Raw genomic sequence first — 23,946 nt, 5'->3', positions numbered from 1 at the left:
ACAGTACTTAGTGGCAACAGAGCTCACTCAGAAATTTATCTCAATTAGTCCTCCTTTACCTCTTATGTATGATCTCAAGACCAATATAACAGCCAAGCTAGACCTATCATTTCATCAATAAGATGGTGAGAGTTTAAAATATGTCTCGTGGAACTATTACAAAATTCTACAACACAGTCTTGGATAGGGAGTACATTGGAAATAATACTCAAGTTGTCACCAAATCCAATATTGCCACAAAATTAAGATGTTGGAAGCCATCTACATACAGGATTGGTCCCCTACCATCAACATTTAATCTAATTTTATTTCTCCCATCCCTCTTTATCACAGTCCTAAGAGACATGTTTTATACTCCTGCCAGTGCCTGACAAAAATGCTTACAAGTATGAACAAGATAAAGGGGTACTGAAGCCCAATAATTCAAGATGATTATAAAAAATATTGTCTTTAGTTATACTGATTGGAAACTCAGAGCCCTACAGTGCTAGAAATGATTCTGAGGCCCTACCATAAATATCACTGGGAAGAAACTTTGGATGTTGTCTGTGTTGTACTAGTGTGGCATTGTTTCTATGTTACTGACTGCATGTAGCAGAAGAGGAAAAGTTGTCAGTTCTCCATACATGAAAAGATGGAAGAAATACAGCTGAATTTAATAGAGATCCTGGGCTCAGTCCAAAGATAGTGTCTACCCCTTGACACTGCACCTCCAGATGGAGGTGAGGGGGATAATGGGTTTTGACAAAGGGCAGCTGGAAGGTGATTCTTTTTGCTAAACATCTTACAAGACCAAGCTCAGCAGGTACCTACTTCAAGACAAATGGAAAGATATAGAGCCCAAATAATCAACAGTTCTCTATTACTTACCATGTGCAGAGTGTCACCTGGACGCAGGAGATTAAGCATTGCTTGAAGATGGTTTTGGATCTCTGCTGGCGCTGAAGTTGAGCGCCGACCACACCCCACCTGACATTCATTTTTGGGTAGTAGAACTCCAAATCCTGCAAGAGGATATATAACTCAGTAAGGAATACATGGCTTCGTACAATGGGTAAAAATTGGAAGTAGTAATAAAGTACTATATTTGCCAGCAGAAAAGATGCACTCCTACATGCACACATTTATTTTGAGGGATGGGTTATCATATTTCATTATCATCGATTTAGAGAGGGTGTGTGTCAGGGTTGATAGGTGTTGTGGAGGGCATTGAGGATGTACTGGATAGAAGGAAGTCTGTTGAAGGGAGGTAGAATTTTTTTTACTTTAGTAATAGGGCATGTGTCAGAATTGAGAACTGATAGAGTGAATGCGATGCCAATGGTAGGGTAACAGGCATAGTTGGTTTACAGCCAAAACTTGTTTTCACACCTCATGGTGCTTCTTCAGTGGTAGGAGAGTACCTAAGATTATTCCATCTCATGGGGTTAAGTGGGTTGTGATTGGCTGGCAGTACCAGCATTGTTTGTTCTATTGGTTGGTGGGCAGTAGGTTTCATTAGTCATGATCTCACTTTCATAAGGGAATGATCTTTTCACACTTGGTAGTTTCAAGTTCTCAAGCTGTATATTCATTTATGGGGATAATTCCTTCATATAAAGGGATTCCTGAATAAGTAGTCATCCTGACTGATTTTTTTTTTTTTTTCCAGGTCTTCCCTCCTTAAACTAGCTTGATGGCTGCCTCTATGGTACTTTTCAAGAGTTCCTAATGTTAGGTGGCATGACAGATTATGTGTTTACCTTACTGTAGTATCATATACAGAAAAGGAGCAATGCACATCGGGTCCCATCTCCTACTCTCCAATTTATCATACCTAGCCTTAAGTTCATGTACAGTTCCAACTTATCATATTTAGATTTAAATTCGTGTTTTGTTCCAGCTTGGACTATATTACCTTCTAAACTACTCCAAGTATTTATGCATCTATATGGGAAACTATACTGGGTATATCTTCACATCCATTAGACATGTAGTCTTCTTCAATTTTTTCTCATGACCTCTTAAAGCCTTAATCAAGAGATCTCTTCTGTCAATGCAACCTTTAGTGACTTGTCAATGTGCCCTTTAGTACTGTAATCATATCACCTCTTTGTCTTCAATCTTTCAATGTTGGTAGACCCAATGTGACAGCTTCATAGCATTCATGTCAATAGAGGTAGGTTAGGTTGTAGTCCCTAAGTTTGTATGTGTACCTAACTTCATTATCAATCTATCTGGTGTTATTCTTCATGCAAAAAGCCTCAAATGTGAAATCCATTCAAAACAGGTTTGACTGGCTGGGGGTTGTAAGATGTTTTTCTTGCAAAACTGTTGGAGATATTAATGAAATATTTAGAATATCTTAGTTTAACACCAATATCATAAAAATTTCTTATATCTTCATCAATGTAATTGACTACTAACTGAAATTCCTTCTTGTTATCCTTAACCTTCACAAGGCTTATTTTCTTTTTTGTAATGGGTTTATTTCTTAGCTCTGAAAGTGAATTTTGCTATGCAATCTATCATTCTGTGGTCTCTACCTATACTACATTATTCATGACCATAACATTGCTAACGCTCTCATCTTCTAATATGAAGTATATTTTGTTCTTTGTTGTTCCATTTGGATTTTTCCAGGTCCATTTATGACCTACATATTTTAGAAAGAGAGCATTCATTATTTTCATGTTGTAGTTCTCTGCAAAATTGACCAACATATCACCTCTGTCATCTCTCTCACCTACTCCAAACTTTCCAATATATGACTCATCTCCAATCTTTTGCCCCACTTTAGCAAAATCCGTTATATTGTACATAGTCTTCCTTTTCTATGTTTCTCATTTCTTCCCAAATCAATCTTTATTTTAGTTCAAACTCAATTAGTATGTAGTCACTCTTCCCAACTAGTGTCTTGTATTTTATTCTATTCACGATTTCAGGCTCTGATGTAAATATTAAACCTAGTCTTGACAGTTCTTCACTGTTTCTATATCTGGTATTTTCCTTTACCCACTGATTCAATGTGTATTCAATGGTCATTTCCAGTAGAATATTTCCCCAAAGGTCTTCATCTTTCACTGTCATTTCTTTTGAATTAAAGTCACCCATAATTACTATATTTCCTCCTTTAATTCAATTAATACATTCTTTGTGTCTTCCAACATTTTGGAATGATCACTATCTGTCCAAGACTGTTTTTGGGGACACATACATTACTACAAATTTTCTACTTTTTATGTCGCTGTTTTCAATTTTAATCATAATCAATTCCACATTATTTTTTTCTGTTATCTTTGTCACATTTAAGCCTTTCTTAGTCAAAAACATGATCCCTCCACCCTGTTTCTCTTTTCTATTTTTTGCCCAATGGTTGTATAGACCTTGTTCCACAGTGTTTGATGGTAGTGGACCTTTTAATTTAGTCTCCACAATTCCCATTATGTCTGGTTTCTCTACTGACAGATAGTCGTTTAATTTGTTTAGTCCTAAAATCATACAATCTGTGTTTGTATATGTTATTTTTAATTTTTTCTTTTCTTCTCTCTTTTTTTTTTATCATGTTTCCTTTTTTTTTTTTTTTTTTATGTACCATTTTCTCAGCCTCAGGTCCAGTACTCTCCAAAGAAAAAACTCCTTCTTTTCAGTCTCCATTCTTCTCGTTTTTTTTTTTTTCATTTGCTTCATTTCTAAGTGTCTTTCCTTTCTCTTTTTCCTCATCACTCATTTTTTGTATTTTTTTTTTTTTTTATATACATTTTTGTAATTTTCACTATTTGCCAGCTTTGTTGCTTTTGATAGTGCTTCTTCAGCTATCTTTTGCAAACTTAGTTTGATTTTTAGTGGCCTTTACTGTTTTTTCTCTAGAGTATTGTCCTATTCTATGTACTTCTACTATCTCTTTGTCCATTACCTGTCCCTCCTCTTGTATCTTTTAGAATAGCTTTAGCAATTTCTTTCTCTTTTTCTCTTTGCTATCTGTGTACATTCTCTTTAAAACCATAAACTACAATGCACTTCTTTTTATCCACTGAGTCTCTTACCCAGTTTTCCTTTTCTTTAATTACTTTACTGTTCTTTTTGCATTTTCCTCTACCTGCTGTTGTACTATTTTTTTAAAGGTTATTTTATGATTTTCTTCTAGCTTCTATTGATTCTTTATTTCTAGGAGATCCGTCTCTTTAATTGTTTCTCCTACTTTCTCAGTCACTGCTTGTATTTGTTCTTTTACTTCTTTTTTCAATGTCTCATTTTCACTTTTATCTTCATTTTTTGTCCTTTTGTTATCACTTCTGACCATATTTAATTAATTTGTTAGATCATTAAGCTTTTTGTTCATCTCATCATTAGCTCTTCGTAGTTGGTATATCTCTCTGTACATTGCCCTATATTCATCTTTCAAATCTAATTCCTCCATCAAATCAGCAATATCCCAATTTCTTAGTACATTTTTATACCTAGTTTCTCTTTCCACATCTAAACCTCTGCCTAATAATCCTCTTTCTTTTGGAAATCCTGAAAAAACATTGGTGTCCCACCTTTGAGTTGATTTCGGGGTATCAATCATGCATGATTTTGTGAGAAGGAAGATAGTTGTTAGCATTAAATGAATCAAGTTGAAAGGGAGGGGAAATTTTGAGTTTGGGAGTGTGGTGGATGAGTTTTGGGAATGATGAGACAGGAAAGAGTGTGATGTGAAGAGTCATATCTTCAAGGCTACTGTGAGCAAAGGTGAAAATGGGGTGGGAGAAATGGGTTTTTATAAGTGCTCATGGACCTGGTATGAGAATAGTGATGAGAAAAAATAGACTTTTTGGACAGATTGGAATGAGTGCTTAGAGTTTTGGGAGGAATGTCAATGTAGAAGTGTTGAGGAATCTCAATGTTAGACTAGAGGCTGAGCCAATAGGTGTATGGAATTTTCAGATGCTACATAAATATCATAGTGGAGTGTTGATGTTGGAGATATGTCTTGAGAGGGAGTTGATGATAGCAAAAACAGTGTTTAAGGGAGTCAAACATGAAGTATACATGGGAAAGGGTGGTGGATGGAAGGGTGGTTAGTAGGGCATTAATGGACGATGTAGTCATATCCCAAGGAAGGACAAAAAAAGTTCTGGATTCCCATGTTCTTAGGGGAGTGAGTGGGGGAGTGTCAGATAATGTTTTGGTAGAAGGAAGTTGAGTGCAGGATAAGTGGAGGACAATGAAAAGGGTGGAAGGGAGAGAGGTGCTTCAAGAAAACAAATTGAATGAGAACAAAAAGGAGATGGCATTCCAGAAGAAGCTGAGAGAAATGTGAGAGGTGGTTAGGAATATAGGGGAGGTAGAAGTAGAAGAGAAATGGGTTTGTTTCAAGGAGGTAATGACAAAGTATGCAAAGTTGGTATGTGGAACGAGAAGGATGGGAGAGCATAGAATAAAGGGTAATGAAAGGTGAAGACAGTAGTAAAAGAGAAGTGAACATAAATGGATTGATTGCAAAGTAGGATTCAGGAAGGTTATATGGTGTACAAGAAAAAGAGAGAAGCAAAATGTAAGGTATGGGAGGTAAATAGGGAAGATGTAAAATAGGGTAGGAGTATGATAGAAAATTTGGAGAATAAAATGATGTTTTGGAAGGAAGTGAAGAGAGGGAGGTTAATCAGGTAGAGAGGAACAGGTAAAAGGTGTAGATGGACTAATGTTAATGATAGTGATGGCAATAAGGAGAAGATAGGTAGAGTACTTTAGATACTTGTTGCATGTACATACATACATATACCAAGGCTTTTTCCCCCTTACAAGGGAGGTAGCCAAAAAGGAAAAGGCATAAAATCATTCCCACCCATTCCATCCCTAAATACACTCCACTCTCCCTCACCCTCCCTCTTATCTTAGCACCTCCTGGATGACAGGTCATCCCTGCACCTTGTCCACTGCCCTGGGTCAGAAGCAGTGTCGCAAGACACAGCACATCCACAGCAAGGCCGCTTCATTAAATCGGCGACCCCCTCTCTCATTCCACCCCATGCATAAAAGACGACGGGGAGAAATCCCTTCGGGCTGCGTCATATTTTGCTCACACATAATACCTCACCCCCCCCATCCCCCCACCCATTCCACCTCATGTATCACAGCATCATCCATATACAACCAATCTCCATTCACCCGTCTTCTGTCCTCTCCCATCCTTCCTCAACAGACATTCCCCTCTTCCCAAAGCCCCCTTCACCCCATCCATCCATCTCATCCTAGGACATCCCCTCATGTTCACTCCTTCCACATCTGCCTTCCATACCTCTTTTACTAGTCTTTTTTCACTCAGTCTTTCCATATGTCCAAACCATCCTAATACTCTTTCATCAACCCTATCTCCCAACTCCCTTTCCACCCTTGTTCTCCTCCTCACCTCCTCATTCCTCACTCTATCCAGCCTAGTAACCCCCATCATACTTCTCAGACACCTCATCTCAAACACATTCAAACTCCTTCTCTCTTCCTCTCTTATGTTCCATGTTTCTGCCCCATACAGTGCTGTTGGCACAATCACTCCTTCATACAGTCTCCTCTTAGCATCCATTCCCAAATGTCTATTCCTCATTACACTTTTTAATCCACCAAGGCATTTACTCACTTCTCTCAATATACATTCTACCTCCACCTCCACTCCACCTTTTCCTGCCACATTTCCACCCAAGTATCTAAAACTATCCACTTCCTCCAGTCTCTCTCCCTTAATGCTCATTTCCATGTGAAAGAGGTTAAAAAGTGATTGACTATGGCAGTGGGAGCTAAGAAAATTATTGTGATGGGAGAGGAAAATGACAGGATTATAGGAAAAAATGAGGTACAAGGAGGACTGAAAATTACTAAAGGTGGTTGGGCTGGATATGTCATGCAGAATGTCTGAGGAAGGGAGGTATGTTTATGGTGGGTTGACTTTTGAGGTTGTTTAATGCATGTCTAATGGAGGGAAGAGTGCCAGAGGACTGGAAGAGTGCTTACATAATTCTGTTTTGGAAAAGTACATGGGTGTTAATTGCAAGGATCAGGAGAGGAACAGAGGAAATGAATGGTGAGTAGCAGTGTGGGTTTAAGAGAAGTAGAGTCTGACAAAGTAAGGAATGCCTACAGTGTAACAGTATTGGTTTTGGAAAGCTCAAAGGTGAATGGATAAAATTTTTGCACCCAAAAGGGAAGATAGGAAGCGATCTGGGCATTCATGTTATCAGGGAAGAGTGAGGGAGTGTCTGATAATTTTTTGGTAGAAGGAAAACTGAGAGTAGAGGAAGAGAGTGGGAAGTAGAGATGTGCTTAAAGTAAAAAAAAAAAAAATGAATGTAAAAGAAAAGAATACCAGGGAAATCTGAAAGAAATATGGGGGGTGTTGTGGGATAAAGGGGAAGTAGGAATAGAAGAATTGATATTGTAATGGTGGCTTTTATTTGAATATGATTATTTATTTTGAATCTTTATTTTTCTTACATACGTTATTACAGACTTTACAGTTCAGTGCATTTTCTTTAATGCTTAGTTACATTAATAGAAAACTATGCTACTGCTTTTAAGGCATGATTCATGTTATATTGCACTGTATGCACAGTGGCATACATTCTCTTTCAGTAAGTAAAAATGCTGTTCTTTACTCTTTTCTTATTAGGTAATTAAACTACAGAAACAAGTCATAAAATGTATTGATGGTGTTGTTGAAAAATCTATGGGTATATACTGTTGCTTAAACAGCAAAGGGTTTAATGGGTATGTTCTTGGTATCTAACATTTTTTTTTTCTTTTATTCACAAGGGAGGGATTGGTACCTAAATCCTGCAAAAAACTGGGGTCAATTGTACACTGAGCATCACAAGACCCGATCTATTCAAATCTGGTTAAGTATTCAAACATACTGAGGTCTGAAAACCACTGATAAACTACTGTTCCTTCTATATGAATATTGTGAATATCATTTCCTGGAAGTGATATAAGAAAACATGTTTCTACTTTATCAGTGAACAAGGAGACCCTGTGTGGCGCTCTGGTGAGCTCTGGCAATAATGCACCAGTGTAACTAAATGAAAATTAGATATGTACTTGCATGAAATATGACAAAAGTAAATAAGGTCAAATCAACTCACCTTTTACTGCAAAGTAGTATTCACTCAAGCTGTAAGATAAACAAGCACATTTTTACTTTTTACATAAAGGGATAAAATTTGATTCAAAATAAAAATCCTAAACTGAGCAAAATTTGACACACATAAAAAGAACTATGAAACACATTTCCATTCAAACTACTGTATCTAGTCTTTTAGTTTAGCAACTGTTCTTTAACAACTCTTATTCTCCTTTCATTAATAATCTTAATATCTTGTTTAGATAACCCTGTACTAGGGTATTGACTGAAAGGTAACATAGTCAATACTTTAGGGCCTGTTTTAGGGCACCCTTACAGACTAACTGTCCCTCCTTTGTGCTGTTCCCTTGAACCTATCCTTTACCACTTCTATGACTTCATCTCTTCTGGATCTCCTTGTGAAGGGGGAAAGAATTCTGCCACCATGTTCCTATGCATGTCATAAAGAAAAATAATGTGACAGAGTGATAGGACTTCCTACACCATGTTCTTCCTTCCTGTGAGGAGGACTACAACCAGAATACATGTTAGGGTCACCAAATGTATGTGATTGTGCTACACATGAGTGGAAATGGGAAGAGACTGACAGTTTGTAAAATGAAGTTAGATGTGTTCACATTAAGGAGAATGGGAGAGGTCTGGTGGGGAGGATGTCAGGAATGATGAGTAGGTGTGTGAGGGAAGAAGTGGCTCTGCTAAGTGATGAAATAGAAGTGCATGGTGAACTGGAAAGAGTATCTTTAAGGACAATGTGGTCAAAGGTGAAATTAAGATGGAAAGTGTGGGTTTTAGAGAGTGCATACAGTCCTGGTAGTGAGAAAAGTGAAGAGGAAATGTGTGATCAAAGTGGGAAAAAATTGGGTTTAAAAGATATAAATACAGAAGTGCGAGAAGTGTTCAATCTTTTGGGATTGCTGGATTTGAGAAAAGCTTCTTCAAGACCTGACAGGATCTAACACTGGATACTTAAAGAATGTGGGGAACAACTGGTGGGCAAGATTCAATCTTACTGTACATTCATTAAAAGAAGGAATTGTGCCACATGACTGGATATGGACTAAAATGGTACAAATTCACAAAGATTAGAATGACCAGCACAATAGTGAAATTACATGAAAGGATTGTGAAAGATTAATGGGTCAAATATCTTGAAAAGATGAACATTCTGACAGACATTTAGTCTTTAGATCTGCAAGGTTATGTGTGTCAAACCTTTTAAGCTCATATTCAAAAGTAACTAATGCGCTGTAATAGACAGGAGTAGGGCTGAGTCGTCTGTGTGTACCTCCATCTTGAAAAGGCTTTTGATGAAGTACCTTACAGTCATCTTATGTGGAAACTGGAGCACAATGGAGGACTAAGAGACAAATTACTCGAATGTATGAAAGATTTTTTGAAGGGCAGGTATATGAGGATGGTAATAAAGAATAAGATGTCAGTATAGACAGCAGTGACCAGCAGTTCCACAAGGTTCAGTGCTACCACCTATGTTTCTTATCAAAGTCAATGATATGATAGAAGGTTCAACAAGCTATGCAAACATGTTTGTAGATGATGCAAAAATCATGAGAAGTGTGAAGATGAGGAGGACTGTAGGCCATTGCAAAAAATATCTAAGTGCAAATGGACTGCTGCAGAAGATTAGATTGGCTATGAATGGAGAGATAATGAAAAAATAATAAACAACTATTTATCCACGACTAGAATATGCATCAGTGAAATATAAGATCAACAGAATATAAAGGGCAGCAACCAAGCACTGCAGAGGCAGTGCAATGTAGTTCAGTTCGAAGCTTTAAGAATCATTTAGATAAACACCTAAGCAAAATGCTGTAATGATTATCATTTATTTTATATTACAGTGTTTGTTTTTGTTTTGTTATCATTTGTCTGTTTGATTCTCATTTATTATTAGTTATATGTCAATTTATTATTACTTACTATTTACCTGTTGTTTATTATTTAACTATACCTATGCATTTATGTATTTTATTTGTTATTTACATTATTATAGTTTTTATTTATTCCTTTATTATTATTATGATTTTTTTTTTTTTTTTGCATCTGACCTAGATATGGACCAAAAGGTCACCTGTCAGCATGCTCTGCCTTCGTAAAGGAAACATATAACATAAATTGGTCCCTGAGAGATAAAGAACAGAAATAATTTGCAAGAAAGATTCTAAAAGCAGTACAAGATGAAAAGCAAAAAACAGAAAAGGAAATAGAGAAAGTGCATAGAATGAGTAAATATGCAAAAGGAAAACATCGACCCCTAAAGATCAAATTAAGGTCACAAATGGCAGTGGAAGAAATTTTTGCAAAAACAGGAAAATTAGCAAGTGAACACTACAAAAGTATATGGATAAAAAGAGACATGAACGGTGAAGAAAGAGAAAGAAACAAGACCTTAAGAACCGAAGCTAAAAAAAAAAAAAAAAAAACACAAGCAAAGAACGGAGACCAAGAAAATACAGTTCTATTGGAGAGCATTAGACACGAGACTGAAAAAATGCTAAAAAGTTCAGATAACAAGATGGAGTAGAAAATTAAAACTAGCTTATACCAATATAGACAGATTAATCTCAGGATTAAACAAACTAAATGATTATCTCACTATTACCAGTGTTGGACATGGCTTAGAAACAGAAGCAAGGTGGAGGAGTAATGTTCCATGTGTGACGAAAGTTACACATGGAGAGAACAGGGTGATGATCACAATAAGAGTTGAAGAGTGACATGAAAAACAGAAAGTTTGCAGTGATTTATGTGCCCCCAAAAATGGGGTCTTGCAGAGATTATTCCAAAATATTAGATATGAGACTTTCATTAAACAAGATGCTGAAGGATGTAAGTACTGTGGTACTTATGGGGGATTTTAACTGCAAAGAAATCTGTTGGAAAGAGATGACAGTGAAAGGTGGGGAGGATCAATGGGGAAATGTATTACTCGAGATGGCTATAGAATATACAATGACACCATGGGTAAAAGAAAACATTAGATTTAGAAATAATGAAGAACCATTGAGACTAGATTTATTATTTACTTCAGAACCTGAAATTGTGGATAAAATTGAATACAAGACACCAATTGTGAGGAATGACCATATACCACTTAAGTTAGATCTAAAGGAGAAAATATTTATAGAGAGATATGAGAAACACAGAAAAGGAAGATTGATGTATAGTAAAACAGACTTTGAGAAACTTAGGAAATTTTTCTTAAAGCAAGCTAGAAAAAGTTCTACAAAGGTGTTGGGTGGGTACAATACGTTTTCCCTCAGCGCCACCTATATAAGGAGGCGTGCGGGCATTCCCGGGCATTCCCTGACAGTCACTGTACGTTCGTAGAGCAAGGACCCAACATGGCGCAGTGAGTTCTCAAGTACCTACGATTGCTCAAGATGCCCCCACCTCGCTGGTCACCACGCTCGACGCCTTGGACCATCACCGAACAGCAGCAGGCCAACATGACGGCCCTTGGCGCCCACAGCAACACATTACCCACATCTCGGGTACCCCCCTCGGCTACTCCTGAGAAATGTGACCTGGAAATGACGCCGGCAGCCTTCAGGTCTTGGAGACGGTCAATGGAATGCTGGCTCCTTCTATGTAAATGGCCACAACAGGATGCGGTCCACCACATCAGGCTCCTCTGTACTCCATTACTGCAGCGCGCGATAGACGCCAGGTTCACCCTCGCCGAGTGGGACGCCCTAACACAACAGGAGTCGTTAGATGCCATAGGTAAGTTAGTGCTCTGCTCCTCGAACAAAGCGGTACAGTGGGCCGAGTTCTTTAATATTGCCCAGGGGCAGGACGAGTGCGTCAGTGACTATTTCATAAGGGGTGCTCAGAAAGCTAACGACTGTGCGTTTCAGTGTCCCCAGTGCAATTGCAACCTCTCAGAGTACCTGCTCCTGAAAAAGCTTACGGTAGGACTGCGTGACACGGTGTTAAAACAGCAGGTGTACCAAGTATGCGATTCTACAGACAGCGTTGACGCCCTTAGGGCCATGTGTTCCGCGTACGAGGCGGCTCGCCGGCACGCCATGGACGAGAGCCCATGGCGGGAAGCCGGTCGTGCGGCTGGCACCGCACAGGTCATCGAAAACGAGAACTGCCCGCCTAACGTTGCGGCCACCACGGATGGCAAGGCGCAGCCCTCGCGTACCTGCTGGAACTGCGGTACCACACACGCCCTGGACAAGGCTTCTTGCCCGGCCAGGGAAGCTTACTGCATCGGATGCAAGAAACGGGGCCACTTCAAGAGGTGCTGCAGGAGCTCGAAGCGCCCCAACAACGCCACGCCTGCCAACGTCATCTCAGGCTCCGTGATAATAGCAGGCACACAGGTAACCCGCCAACCCACCGTGGAGGTAACAGTTACGCATGGAGGGGGAGCCAGGCACCGCACCGCGGCCATCGCAGACACCGGCGCCCAGGTGTGCGTCGCCGGGGAGGCTCTGCTGTCCAGGCTCCGCATTAGACCCGCGCAGCTGCGGGGGAAGGCGGCCTTGCGGGACGTGGCAGACCTGCCACTACAATGCCTCGGATCGTGCCGGTGCACCATATCCTTAGGCGGCCTTGCAGCAGAGCAAGACGTATACATCATACCCTCTGCCAAGTCGCTGTTCCTGTCGCTCAGCGCGTGCCAGGAGCTGGGATTAGTGCCCGCCAGCTTCCCCCACCACTCCCGGCCGGCGGTGCGGACGCTGACGGCAGAAAGTACAGCTCCTGAGTTCGGTCAGCCACCTATGAGACCTGAGACAATGCCATTCCCGCCACATGAGGAGCAGACGAAACGGCTGGAGGAGTGGCTGCTACAACACTTCTCGGCCACAACCTTCAATACCACCAGGAATCCTCTACCGGTGATGGAGGGCGTGCCTCACCACATCCACCTGGCACCCAACGCCATCCCCCACGCCTGCCACAGACCGGCGTCGGTGCCGAGGCACTGGGAGGACGAAGTGAAGGCCCAGCTAGAAGAAGACATCAAGCGGGGCGTCATCGAGCCCGTCCCGGCAGGGGAGCCCACGGAGTGGTGCGCCCGCATGGTGGTGATACCCAAGAAGTCTGGCCAACCTCGGCGCACTGTGGACTATCAGCGCCTCAACGCCGCGTGCCGAAGGGAGACGCACCACACCCCCGCCCCCTTTGACATGGTCTCTGGAGTCCCCAAGCACTCCTTCAAGACAGTAGCAGACGCCTATTGGGGGTACCACCAGGTTGAACTGGACAAGGAAAGCCGCCGTCTCACCACCTTCATCACCCCATGGGGAAGGTTCAGGTACTGCCGTACTCCCATGGGCCACTGCTCCGCCGGCGACGCGTACACCAAGCGTTTTGACGATGCCATTCAGGGCATTACGAGAAAATACAAGTGTGTCGACGACACCCTCCTCTACGACAGCAGCATCGAGGAGGCTTTCTGGCACACTTACGAATTCCTGTCGACATGTGCAGCCAAGGGGATTACGCTGAAGCCGGAGAAATTTCAGTTCGCTCGGAGGGAAGTCGATTTCGTGGGCTTCCGTCTGAGCTGGGACGAATATAAACCCACGGATGAACGCCTTGCGGCCATCAAGAACTTCAGCATGCCGGACAAGCCCTCCATCTCGGACATCAGGTCGTGGTACGGGTTCGTGAACCAGCTCGCCCCCTTCCTCACCACGGCCCCAATCATGAACGACTTTAGGGAGCTCCTGAAAAAACCATGCGGCAGATCGGTATATTGGGACGAGCAACTGCAAGAAAAGTTTCGTCGAGCCCAGGACACCATATGCCAGCTGGCCAAGGACGGCCTGGCGTACTACGACAAGACACGCCCGACAGTAGCCATCACGGACTGGAGCAGGGAAGGTATCGGATTCGTCATCCTGCAGCAATACTGCCAGTGCTCATCCGCTGTTGCCCCCTTCTGCTGCAAGGCGGGCTGGCGCCTGGCCCTGTGCGGCAGCCGCCACCTCACTGCTGCTGAGGCTGGCTACGCCGCAGTAGAGGGAGAAGCTTTAGCCGTGGCGTGGTGCCTCCAGAAAGCCAGGCTGTTCTTGCTGGGATGCCCGAACCTCACAATTGTCACCGACCATCGCCCCCTCACCAAGCTCTTGGGGGACAGAGCTCTGTCAGAGGTGGTCAACCCGCGACTCTTCCGGCTAAAGGAGCGAACGTTGCAGTACCGCTTCCAGGTCAAATACCTGCCCGGGAAGAGAAACGCCGCGGCGGACTTTCTATCCAGGTACCCAGCCCTCAGAAGCCCCCCATCGGACGTTGATGCGGACCTGGACGAGGACCTCGCCGAAGCAATCGCAGCTGCGGTGATTGCCACAGCAGGATACGAGGGTCACATCCTGGATGAGTCAGCGGTGAGAAAGCTCGCCGCCAACGACCCCGTGTATCAACTACTGCTGGCCAAAGTGCTAGCCGCGGACTGGCACCAACACAAATCACAAGAGGTGACCTGCCTGCGCCCATTCTATGGCGTAAGAGACAGGCTGGCAGATATCCAGGACCTGGTGACGTACACATTCGAACAGGAGTGTGTACGCCTCGTGATCCCAGAGTCCCTCCGTCCACAGGTGGCTGCGAACTTACACGCCGGGCACCAGGGGCTCGACTCGATGCTGCGGAGGGCAAGGCAATGCGTATACTGGCCCGGAATGGAGGGAGACCTGCAGCACTACAGGGCATCCTGCGAAACAGACGCCCCCTCGCAGCCCGCGGAGACACTCGTCATCACACCGCCCCCAGAATACCCGTTCCAGTCTACAGTGGCAGACATGTTCCAGCACGAGGGAAACACTTACATGGCGTACGCCGACAGGCTCACTGGTTGGCTGGAGCTTACCCACTTCCCCTCCGGTGCCGCATCGCAAAGAATAAAGACCCAATTGAGGCGTTACTTCACGCGATGGGGTGCCCCGGAACAACTGTCCACCGACGGAGGCACGAACCTGGCGAGCGAGGAAATGGCTGAATTCCTTAGGGACTGGGGCGAGCAGAGGCGGCAGTAAAATCAGCCAAGAGAATCATAAAAACCAACACGGGCGGCGGTGGGACATTGGACACCGATAAAGCCTCCCTCGCTTTGCTCCAGTACCTCAACACTCCACTGCGAACAATAAACAAGTCCCCCGCCCAACTTGCCGCCGGCAGACAGCTGCGCGACGGGGTGCCCACGGCCCGTTGGCACCTTAGGGTGGACAGGCACTGGGGCGGAACGCTTCGCCAGAGAGAGGTGCAGATGGGGGAGGCTGGTAACACCCTGATGGCCAACAGCACGCCCAGACACCTTCAACCCCTGGCCCCCGGTACCCGCGTGAGGGTTCAGAACCAGGCATCCAATGTGTGGGATCGCACGGGCATGGTAGTGGAGGCGCTCCCTCACAGGCAATACACCATCAGACTCGACGGGAGTGGCCGCATTAGCCTCAGGAACAGGAAACACCTTAGGCCTACTTCCGCGCGAGCACTACCAGAGGCACGGAACGAGGTAACCTTAACAACCGAGCCCCCATCAACTCCTTCTCCACCCCCAGCAACGCCTGAGAAGACAAACGAAGCGCCCAGGGTGGCTAAATGACTATATCTAATGTAGTGTACGCCCATTGTAATGTATAACGGGCACTGTCCCGTCGCACTCACAGTTGTGACGAACTGTATTCTATTTTGTTTCTTTGTATGCCTGGCCACTTTCGTTTCCTTGTGCCTTGTGGCCTACTGTACGTGACATTCGTCAGCTCAATGTGTTCTTGTTAGCACACATTATCTTGGAGGGGGGATGTTGGGTGGGTACAATACGTTTTCCCTCAGCGCCACCTATATAAGGAGGCGTGCGGGCATTCCCGGGGATTCCCTGACAGTCACTGTACGTTCGTAGAGCAAGGACCCAACAAAAGGTGAAACACAAGTGGAAGAAAAATGGATAATTCTGATGAACATCTATAAAGAAGGAGTGGATATATGTCCTAAAGCAAAAACAGGAAAAGGTGTATATTAAGTACTGGTTTAAAAGAAGGTGCAGTGAAGCAAAAGATAGAAGAGATATAGCTTGGAAAAGATGGAGAAAAGACATAAAAAAAACTACAAAGTGGCAAATATATATCAATCACAGGAGTATGTAACAATATGCATGGAAGAAAAAAAGAACTATGAAAAAGACATAACACAAAAATGTAAGGATCAGCCAACACTAAAGATATGTAAATGGTAAACTAAAAAACAAACAGGAAATAGTGAAACTATCCCATGAGAATATGGAATACAAAGAAGATACAGAAATGGCTAAAGTCATAAGCAAACATTTCAAGTCGGTTTTCACTAGAGAAAATGTACAACATCAGGACGAAGGGAGAGAAGTGAACCCCACCCCCTCCAATGAGGGAAATAATAGTAATAAGGAAAGAAATAATGGACCAAATAATTAACCTTGATGTCAGAAATCACACAGCCCAGATGGAATAGCAAACTGGACACTAAAAGAATGTAAAGAACAACTATTAGACAAAATACATAACATAATAAATTGCTCTAAGAAGGAAAAATACCAGAAGACTGGAAAAATGCTGATATACCAATATATAAATGAGGACTCGACAAATTACAGATCTGTTTCCCTTACAAGCACATAAGCTAAAATTTGTGAAAAAGTTATAAAAAGTAGATGGATAAAACATCTGGAGGAGAACACTATACTAAATCCGAGACAATTCAGATTTGGACAAGGAAAATCAGGTATCACAAATTTTATCTGTTTTTACTCAAGACTAGTACTGTATATATAAAACAGGAAAGGCACAGATGGGCTGTTTGTGCTTTCCTAAATCTACAAAAAGCTTTTGATAAAGTCCCACACAAAAAATTATTAAGAAAACTGGAAACCATAGGAGGGATACAAGGAAAACTACTGAAATGGATGGTGGACTTTTTGCATAGAAGAAAAATTAGGGTAGTGCTCAGAGATAAGAGTTCTGCTTGGGAAGAGGTGATTAGTGGAGTTCTACAAGAATTAGTACTGGCACCAATAATGTGCTAGTTATGTGAATGACATGGACAAGGGGTGTGGAATGTTACATGAGCTTCTTTCCAGATGACGCAAAACTGTTGAAGAAAGTGAGTATTGAAACAGACTGTGACTCACTACAGAGAGATCTGAACAGGGTTTGAGAATGGAGTCAGAAGTGGGAAGTGGACTTCAACATAAAGAAATGTAGCATAATGGAGTTTGGAAAAAGTAAAAAAAGGATATCAGGAAAATATAAAATTGGTGCAAAGGAAGTAAAGAAAATGAGATCTGAAAAAGACTTGGGAGTAATCATCACAAAGGTTATGTTCCCAGACAAACAAATAAACAAAATTGAAACCTATAACTTGCTAAGATCAATAAAAGTGGCTAAAATTACTTGGATGAAGAAATGGTAAATAAAATTCTAGTCACACTGATAAGGCCAAAACTGGAGTATGCAGCAACACTGGTCAACCAGTACTAAAAATACAAGGAAAATTGAAAGAATCCAGAGACCAACTATGAAGATGGCTCCAATATTATCAAAACTGTCATTTGAAGGCAGGTTGTCAAAACTATAATTACCGACTCTGAAACAAGGAAGAGAAAGAGGTGACTTGTTGACCATCTACAGAATTATGAGAGGTATAGATGTCCTTCATAGAGAAGGATTACTAAATTGGGATAAGAGAAACGCAAACACAAGAGGACATGGAAGGAACCTTAAAAAGGACAGTTACAGAAGAGACCTGAAAAAGAACAGCTTTCCCCACAGAGTGGTGGATGTATGGAATACACTAGATGAAACAATAGTGTGCACAAAAACAATACACGAATTTAAGAACAAGTTAGATATGGCAAGATACAGATACAACTAGGTAAATATACACATACACACACACACCCTGGAACTACCAACCCTGGAACAAAGATGAGAAAGAGGAGATTTACTGGCCATTTACAGAATCAAGAGAGGCATGGAAGTCCTTGACAAAGAAGATTTATTAAAGGGGGTAAAAGAAAAACAAGAGGACATGAAGAGAAACTCAAAGAGGATAGTTAAAGAAAAGATCTGAAAAAGAATAGTTTCCCACACAGAGTGGTGGATATCTGGATAAAATTGGATGAGGCAACAGTGTATGCAAAAACTATATAAGAATTTAAGATACAAAGACCGGTCACTACAAGCATAGCTCTCTTCCTGTATAATACAACTAGGTAAATACATATCTTCATATCATAGGATATATATCCAAATATCTAAAATAAGTAAGATTCTGAAGCATATGCAAAACTCAAAATACTTGAAGTACATGAATTTCAATTATCTTTTACAAGCTACAGTAATTCAATGAAGCATTTGCAACTTCTACTTCAGATTAGTATTATAGTAGTATAAAGAAAGTAAAAATAAATCTCATCTCTTTTTCCTATAAAATATATTCATGTTTATGAAACTTCAACATTCTAAATATTCTAAATTAGTTTTTCATAACCGACTGTCTAAATCTTGAATCCTTACCTTCTTAACCGTGATGCTTCCTCCTCTAATGTGTTTGTTGATCCGTCATATTCCTGGAGTTAAATTCCAATATAAGTTGTACTATAGTGGACTGTTTCAGCATTAATAAAAATCAATCAATAAATGAATCAAACACTGCCTTAAACTTCACTAAGTGGAAAACCCACAGCCCCACAGAAGCCAGCAACAGTCATCATAACCTCCCACAGATCTCTTTGGGAAGAAAATTTGGACTGTTGTCTGTGTTGTTTCAGTGTGGGACTGTTTCTATGTCACTGGTTCAAAATGATGGGAGAGCAGTTGCTGGTTGTCAGCTTTCCATGTGTGCAAAAGTAAAAGAAATACAATTAAAGTGGGTAAAGAGAGATCTTGGGACCAGTCCAGAGACCAAGTACCAGCCCCTCAAGGCTGCATCTCTTGATGGAGATGAGTGGGTAGACAGGTTTTGAAAATGGGCAACATTGCTACCCATCTTGTAGGACCACCACATGCAGGTACCTTTCATTATTATTATAGAGCACTATACAAACTACAATAACCACATGTCATGGCACACACATTATGTCGCCCAGGCAGCTAGACCTGATGCGTCAGCCACACACACCTACCTATGATAGAGCGACCCTGTTTGACCCAATCAAATCTAATCCAATGCAATTATGTAATTACACACCACGGGTGACAACCCACATGGTATATATTCATATAGTTATATATATATCTATATATATATATATATATATATATATATATATATATATATATATATATATATATATATATATATATATATATATATATATATATCAGCTCCTGGCCATATGTAAAATCAGTTCAGTTATACCTTAACCCCTTGAATACAATGATGCCTACGTAGGCATCGGGAGGTGTAAGTGAGTATATGAGGATGCCAGCGTCAGCTTCCTGATTATATTTACCAGTATTTTGTAGTTGTAGCTGAGTGATCCCCATATTGTGATCAGGCTTGATCGCATTTTCTGTGATTACAAACATTCACAGTGAATGAGAATGAGTAAAACAGCTGTAACCTTATATTTTATAATACACATATTACGATGCATCATCATATATCAGGCAGCTAATGTGCACACAATTTTTTGACTCGTATTGAAGAGATTAATAATAAAGGAGACCGACTCACTAAACCTCTTTTTCTTCTCACAATAGCATCACTACATTGGTGACCATTCAGAGCAACAATGGACCTATCTACTGCTGCCAACCCCGATGCCACACTGCCACCCTTCTCCATGGTTGATGTTCCCTCCCGGTTTTGCCAGGTGGAGATCCAGTTCCACCTGCAGAAAATCAGCGCACCCCAAACAATGGCAGACTACGTTCTCCAGGCGATTCCCAAGGATGTGTTCCTGCTTATCTCCCAATGGAAATCAACACAACAATGTCAACCAGTATGATGGTCTGAAGCAGTACCTGCTTCAGGAATTCACAGTCAGTGGACTCCAGAGCCACAAAAATCCTCAAATTCTCCCAACACTTTCTGCTGGATATTAAACCAAGCACAGCATACCTCAAGATGCTGTCCATCACCCATCTCCCACCAGCAGCCAATGGAACCAGGAGCATTGATATGCTCCATCAAATGTGGCTCCTGCACCTCCCAACACCCGTCTGATCCATCCTTGGCAACACCAGGGATGTGACCATCGACAAGGTTTCACAGAAGGTGGACATCTTGCCACTACCCACACTGCCATTGCAAGGGGCCAGGCTGCCTATGTTGCTAATGACATCAAGGACGAAATCACCACCACAGCAGCATTGCCAGCCAACAGGTACCTTTACACCTATGCTACTACCACACAAGATTCAGCGCCTTCACCAAGAAATGCCAACCACGATGTCCTGGAGAAAAAAAAAAGGGGGGGGGGGGCCACCATCCATCACAGTGGCCTCTACAGGCACAACGGGCCTCTACATCAATGGCAAGTTCTCTAAACGTCGTTTCCTTGTTGACACTGGCACTTCCAGGTCCATATTTCCTACATCCACTGTAGAATACTGGGTACCCAAAGACATTGGTATTAGGCTCGTTGCCACTAACGTCACTACCATAGCCACCTACAAGTGGAAGTGCCTGCACCTTACCTTTAGAAGTCACCACTACTCCTGGAACTTCATCCTAGCAGATGTCAGTATACCCCTCCTTGGTGCTGACTTCCTTGATCATTACAGGTAACTGATCAACGTCACCAACAGCCACATGGTCTGAGCAACTGCATCTGCCTCAACACCCCTGCAAATTGCGCCACAGCCAACCACAGTCACCACCATCGATGCTAGAATGCCCTACGCCCACCTGCTCACGGAATTCCCTGACATCTTCAAGCCAACAAGAAACACACCATCCCCAAGAAAACCTTACAGGAGATGGAGAGACTAGTCCTCTGCCAATAGGCCTTTAGCCCTTCTCCACCTCATCGAGAAGAACGATAGTTCCTGGCACCCATGTGGAGACTAACAGCAACTGAACATGATGACAGAACCTGACCACTACCCACTCCCAAACATCACTGACGTCACCAAATACCTCTGCAGCACCAAGATCTTTTCAACACTGGACCTCCTGAAGGGCTATTACCAAGTTCCGGTACATACAGACAACATCCTGAAGACTCATCACCACCCCCTTTGGAATGTACACCTTTAATTACTCCTGCTTTGGCTTGCAAAACACAGGTGTGAACTTCCAGTACCTAATGGACGGCATCTTCAGCGACCTCGACCTCTGTGTCCGTTATGTCAACGATATCCTGATATTCTCCAAGTTGTCTCACCAGCATCTCCAACACCTGCAGACCATCCTTGATTGTCTCCAGGACAATGGCCTTGTCATCCATTTCAACAAATGCAGCTTTGGGAAAAAGTCCATCCCATATTTGGGACACCTCATCTCTCTTAACGGGGTGTGTCCCCTGCAGGATAAAGTCAACACAATCGACAGGTTACCCAAACCCAACACCATCAAAGCCCCGCAGGAATTTATTGGGATGGTCAACTTCTACCACCATTTCCTCCCTAACATTGCGCAAATGCTGCACACACTCTATAGCACCCTCCAGTGGAACCTCGCCATGCAAGCTGCCTTTCTCAATGCCAAAGAGGTCCTTGCCCATGCCACCACCCTCTCCTTCCCTGCACCAAGTGCCCTGCTACAATGACACAGTTCAACTTGACTTGACTATGAAGCCATCACCAGAGAGCAACAGGAGGATTCTGGAACATGTTTCTACAGGACATCCATCACATCCCTTAGTGGCAGGGCATTCCCTTCCACAAAAAGCACACCATCCTCTGCGACATCAATACCAGTTGCCCATGACCCCTCATCCCAGCCGCCTTCCAACATCAAGTGTTCAACTTAATACACGGCCTGTCTCGCCCTTCAGGGCATGTCACAGTGAACCTTCTGAAGCAGAAATTCATCTGGCACAGCATCTCCAAGGACTCAAAGGAGTGGGCCAGCTCCTACATCACCTTCCAGCACAGCAAAATTCATCATCACACTAAATCAGGCATCAGATCATTCTAGCAACACCGATGACACTTCGCATACATTCATGTCGACATCATCAACCCACTCTCCCTGTTGGAAGGCCATCGCTACCTCTTCACCGCCAATGATAGACCAACCCACTGGTTGGAGGCCATCCCCATGAAGGACAATACTGCCTCATCCTGCACTACATCCTCCTCAGTGGGTGGATCACTAGATTTGGCTTCCTGGAGCACGTCACCCCTGACCATGGAACTTGCTTCACGTTGTGTGGCTGTGGCAGTTCCTCGCTGAACTCCTGGGTACTACAGCCCACCACACTACCTTCTTCAGCCCTGCTGCCAATTGCATGGTGGAACAAACCCACCGCTCACTCAAGGCATCTCTTATGGCACATTGCAACAACAGCTCCAGCCTACCCTGATAACAATGGATACTCCTTGGTCTCCAGACATCCATCAAGGACAACCTCAATGTGTATCCAGCAGAGATGGTCCTCAGCCGACCCCTCGTCGTGCCTGCAGAGTTCTTCCTTCCACAGGATTCTCCCAAGCACCTGCAGCAGCTGTGAAGCACCATCGGCAAATTCCCCCCATGAGTGCTGACACATCACCATGAGGTCAAGGAATACCTCCCAAAGCATCTCCACACCTCAATGCATGTCTTCCCAAGGACAGATGCTCACACACCACCACTCACCCATACATACACTGGCCTCATCTTGTCCTTGAACAGAAGGACAAGACCTTCTGCATCCCTATCTCGGCAGGCCAAAATGGGTCTCCATCAACCACCTAAACCGGCACACCTTGACATTCCACACACCAAATTCTCATGTGCAGGACACCCTCTGAAGCCAAGGCAATTTTAAGAGGGGAATATTGTACAAACCTCGATAACCATGTGGCATGGAATGTGTGTTATGTCACCCACGTGGCTAGACCTGACGCACCATCCACACACACCTGCCTATGACAGTGCAACCCTGCTTGACCCAATCTAACCTAAACCAGTACAATTATGTAATTACACACCATGGGTGACTACCCACATGGTATATATATTAGCTCCTGGCTGCATGTAAAATCAGTTTAGTTATCCCTTAATAATAAAGGGGACAAACTCACCAAATCTCTTTTTCTTCTTAGAGTAGTATTGTTGCTACAGCATATTACAGGTAATAGAGCATTGTATAAATTTGACTTAAAAAAATTTGGAGATAAAATTCAAGTATCAAAAAACATGCAGTTAAAACCAAATAGCTATACAACATTCTCATCTATTTTCCAGTCTTTCAATTCCATTTTAAAAACATTATAAAATGCATTTCTTCCTTAAAGAATTTTTTTTCAATACACACACTACATATTATATATACCAGAGTAAACACACACAAACATATGAAGATGTAAGAATGCAAATTTAAATAATTAATGCAAACTTGCAGTCAGTCTTCAATACAGATGAAGAGTTTGATGAACACAAGGGTGAAGAAAACAAAGATGTTATAAATGTAAAAGTGATTTTTTTTTTCTTTTTTTAATAACGAGAAACTGGAAGTGTAGGGAACAAGTAGTAAATATATCAATTGATAGCACATTCACTGGAAGAGGTAAAAGTGCCGCTGGATTGGAAATCTGCAAATGTGATGCCAATATTCAAAGAAACAGGGAGGTACTGCTAAATTAAAGACCCGTGTGTGGCCAGTACATTAGCCAAAATGCACGAGAAAGTTGTAAAAGTGGATGGATAAAATATCTGGAGGAAGGAATATTGGGTAACAAGCA

General features: G+C 42.5%; 1 protein-coding gene across 2 annotated transcripts in view; it reads right to left on the bottom strand.

Moving 5' to 3' along the window:
* Positions 1–23,946, bottom strand: part of ssh (Protein phosphatase Slingshot) — a 145,768-nt gene that overhangs the window by 109,041 nt on the left and 12,781 nt on the right. For both annotated transcript variants that reach the window (XM_076201973.1, XM_076201972.1), the window contains 3 exons: positions 18,625–18,677; positions 8,097–8,125; positions 871–1,004 (listed from right to left, as the gene is read on the bottom strand). In XM_076201973.1, the coding sequence (XP_076058088.1) occupies positions 871–1,004; positions 8,097–8,125; positions 18,625–18,677 (216 nt within the window). The remainder of the gene's footprint in view (positions 1–870; positions 1,005–8,096; positions 8,126–18,624; positions 18,678–23,946) is intronic.

Source organism: Oratosquilla oratoria, chromosome 18 (genome assembly GCF_046742065.1).
Source record: "Oratosquilla oratoria isolate Oo_2021 chromosome 18, ASM4674206v1, whole genome shotgun sequence".
In the NCBI taxonomy this organism is placed as follows: Eukaryota; Metazoa; Arthropoda; class Malacostraca; order Stomatopoda; family Squillidae; genus Oratosquilla; species Oratosquilla oratoria.
The sequence above is the reverse complement of the archived record's forward strand: the minus strand, read 5'-3'. Positions and strand labels throughout refer to the sequence as shown.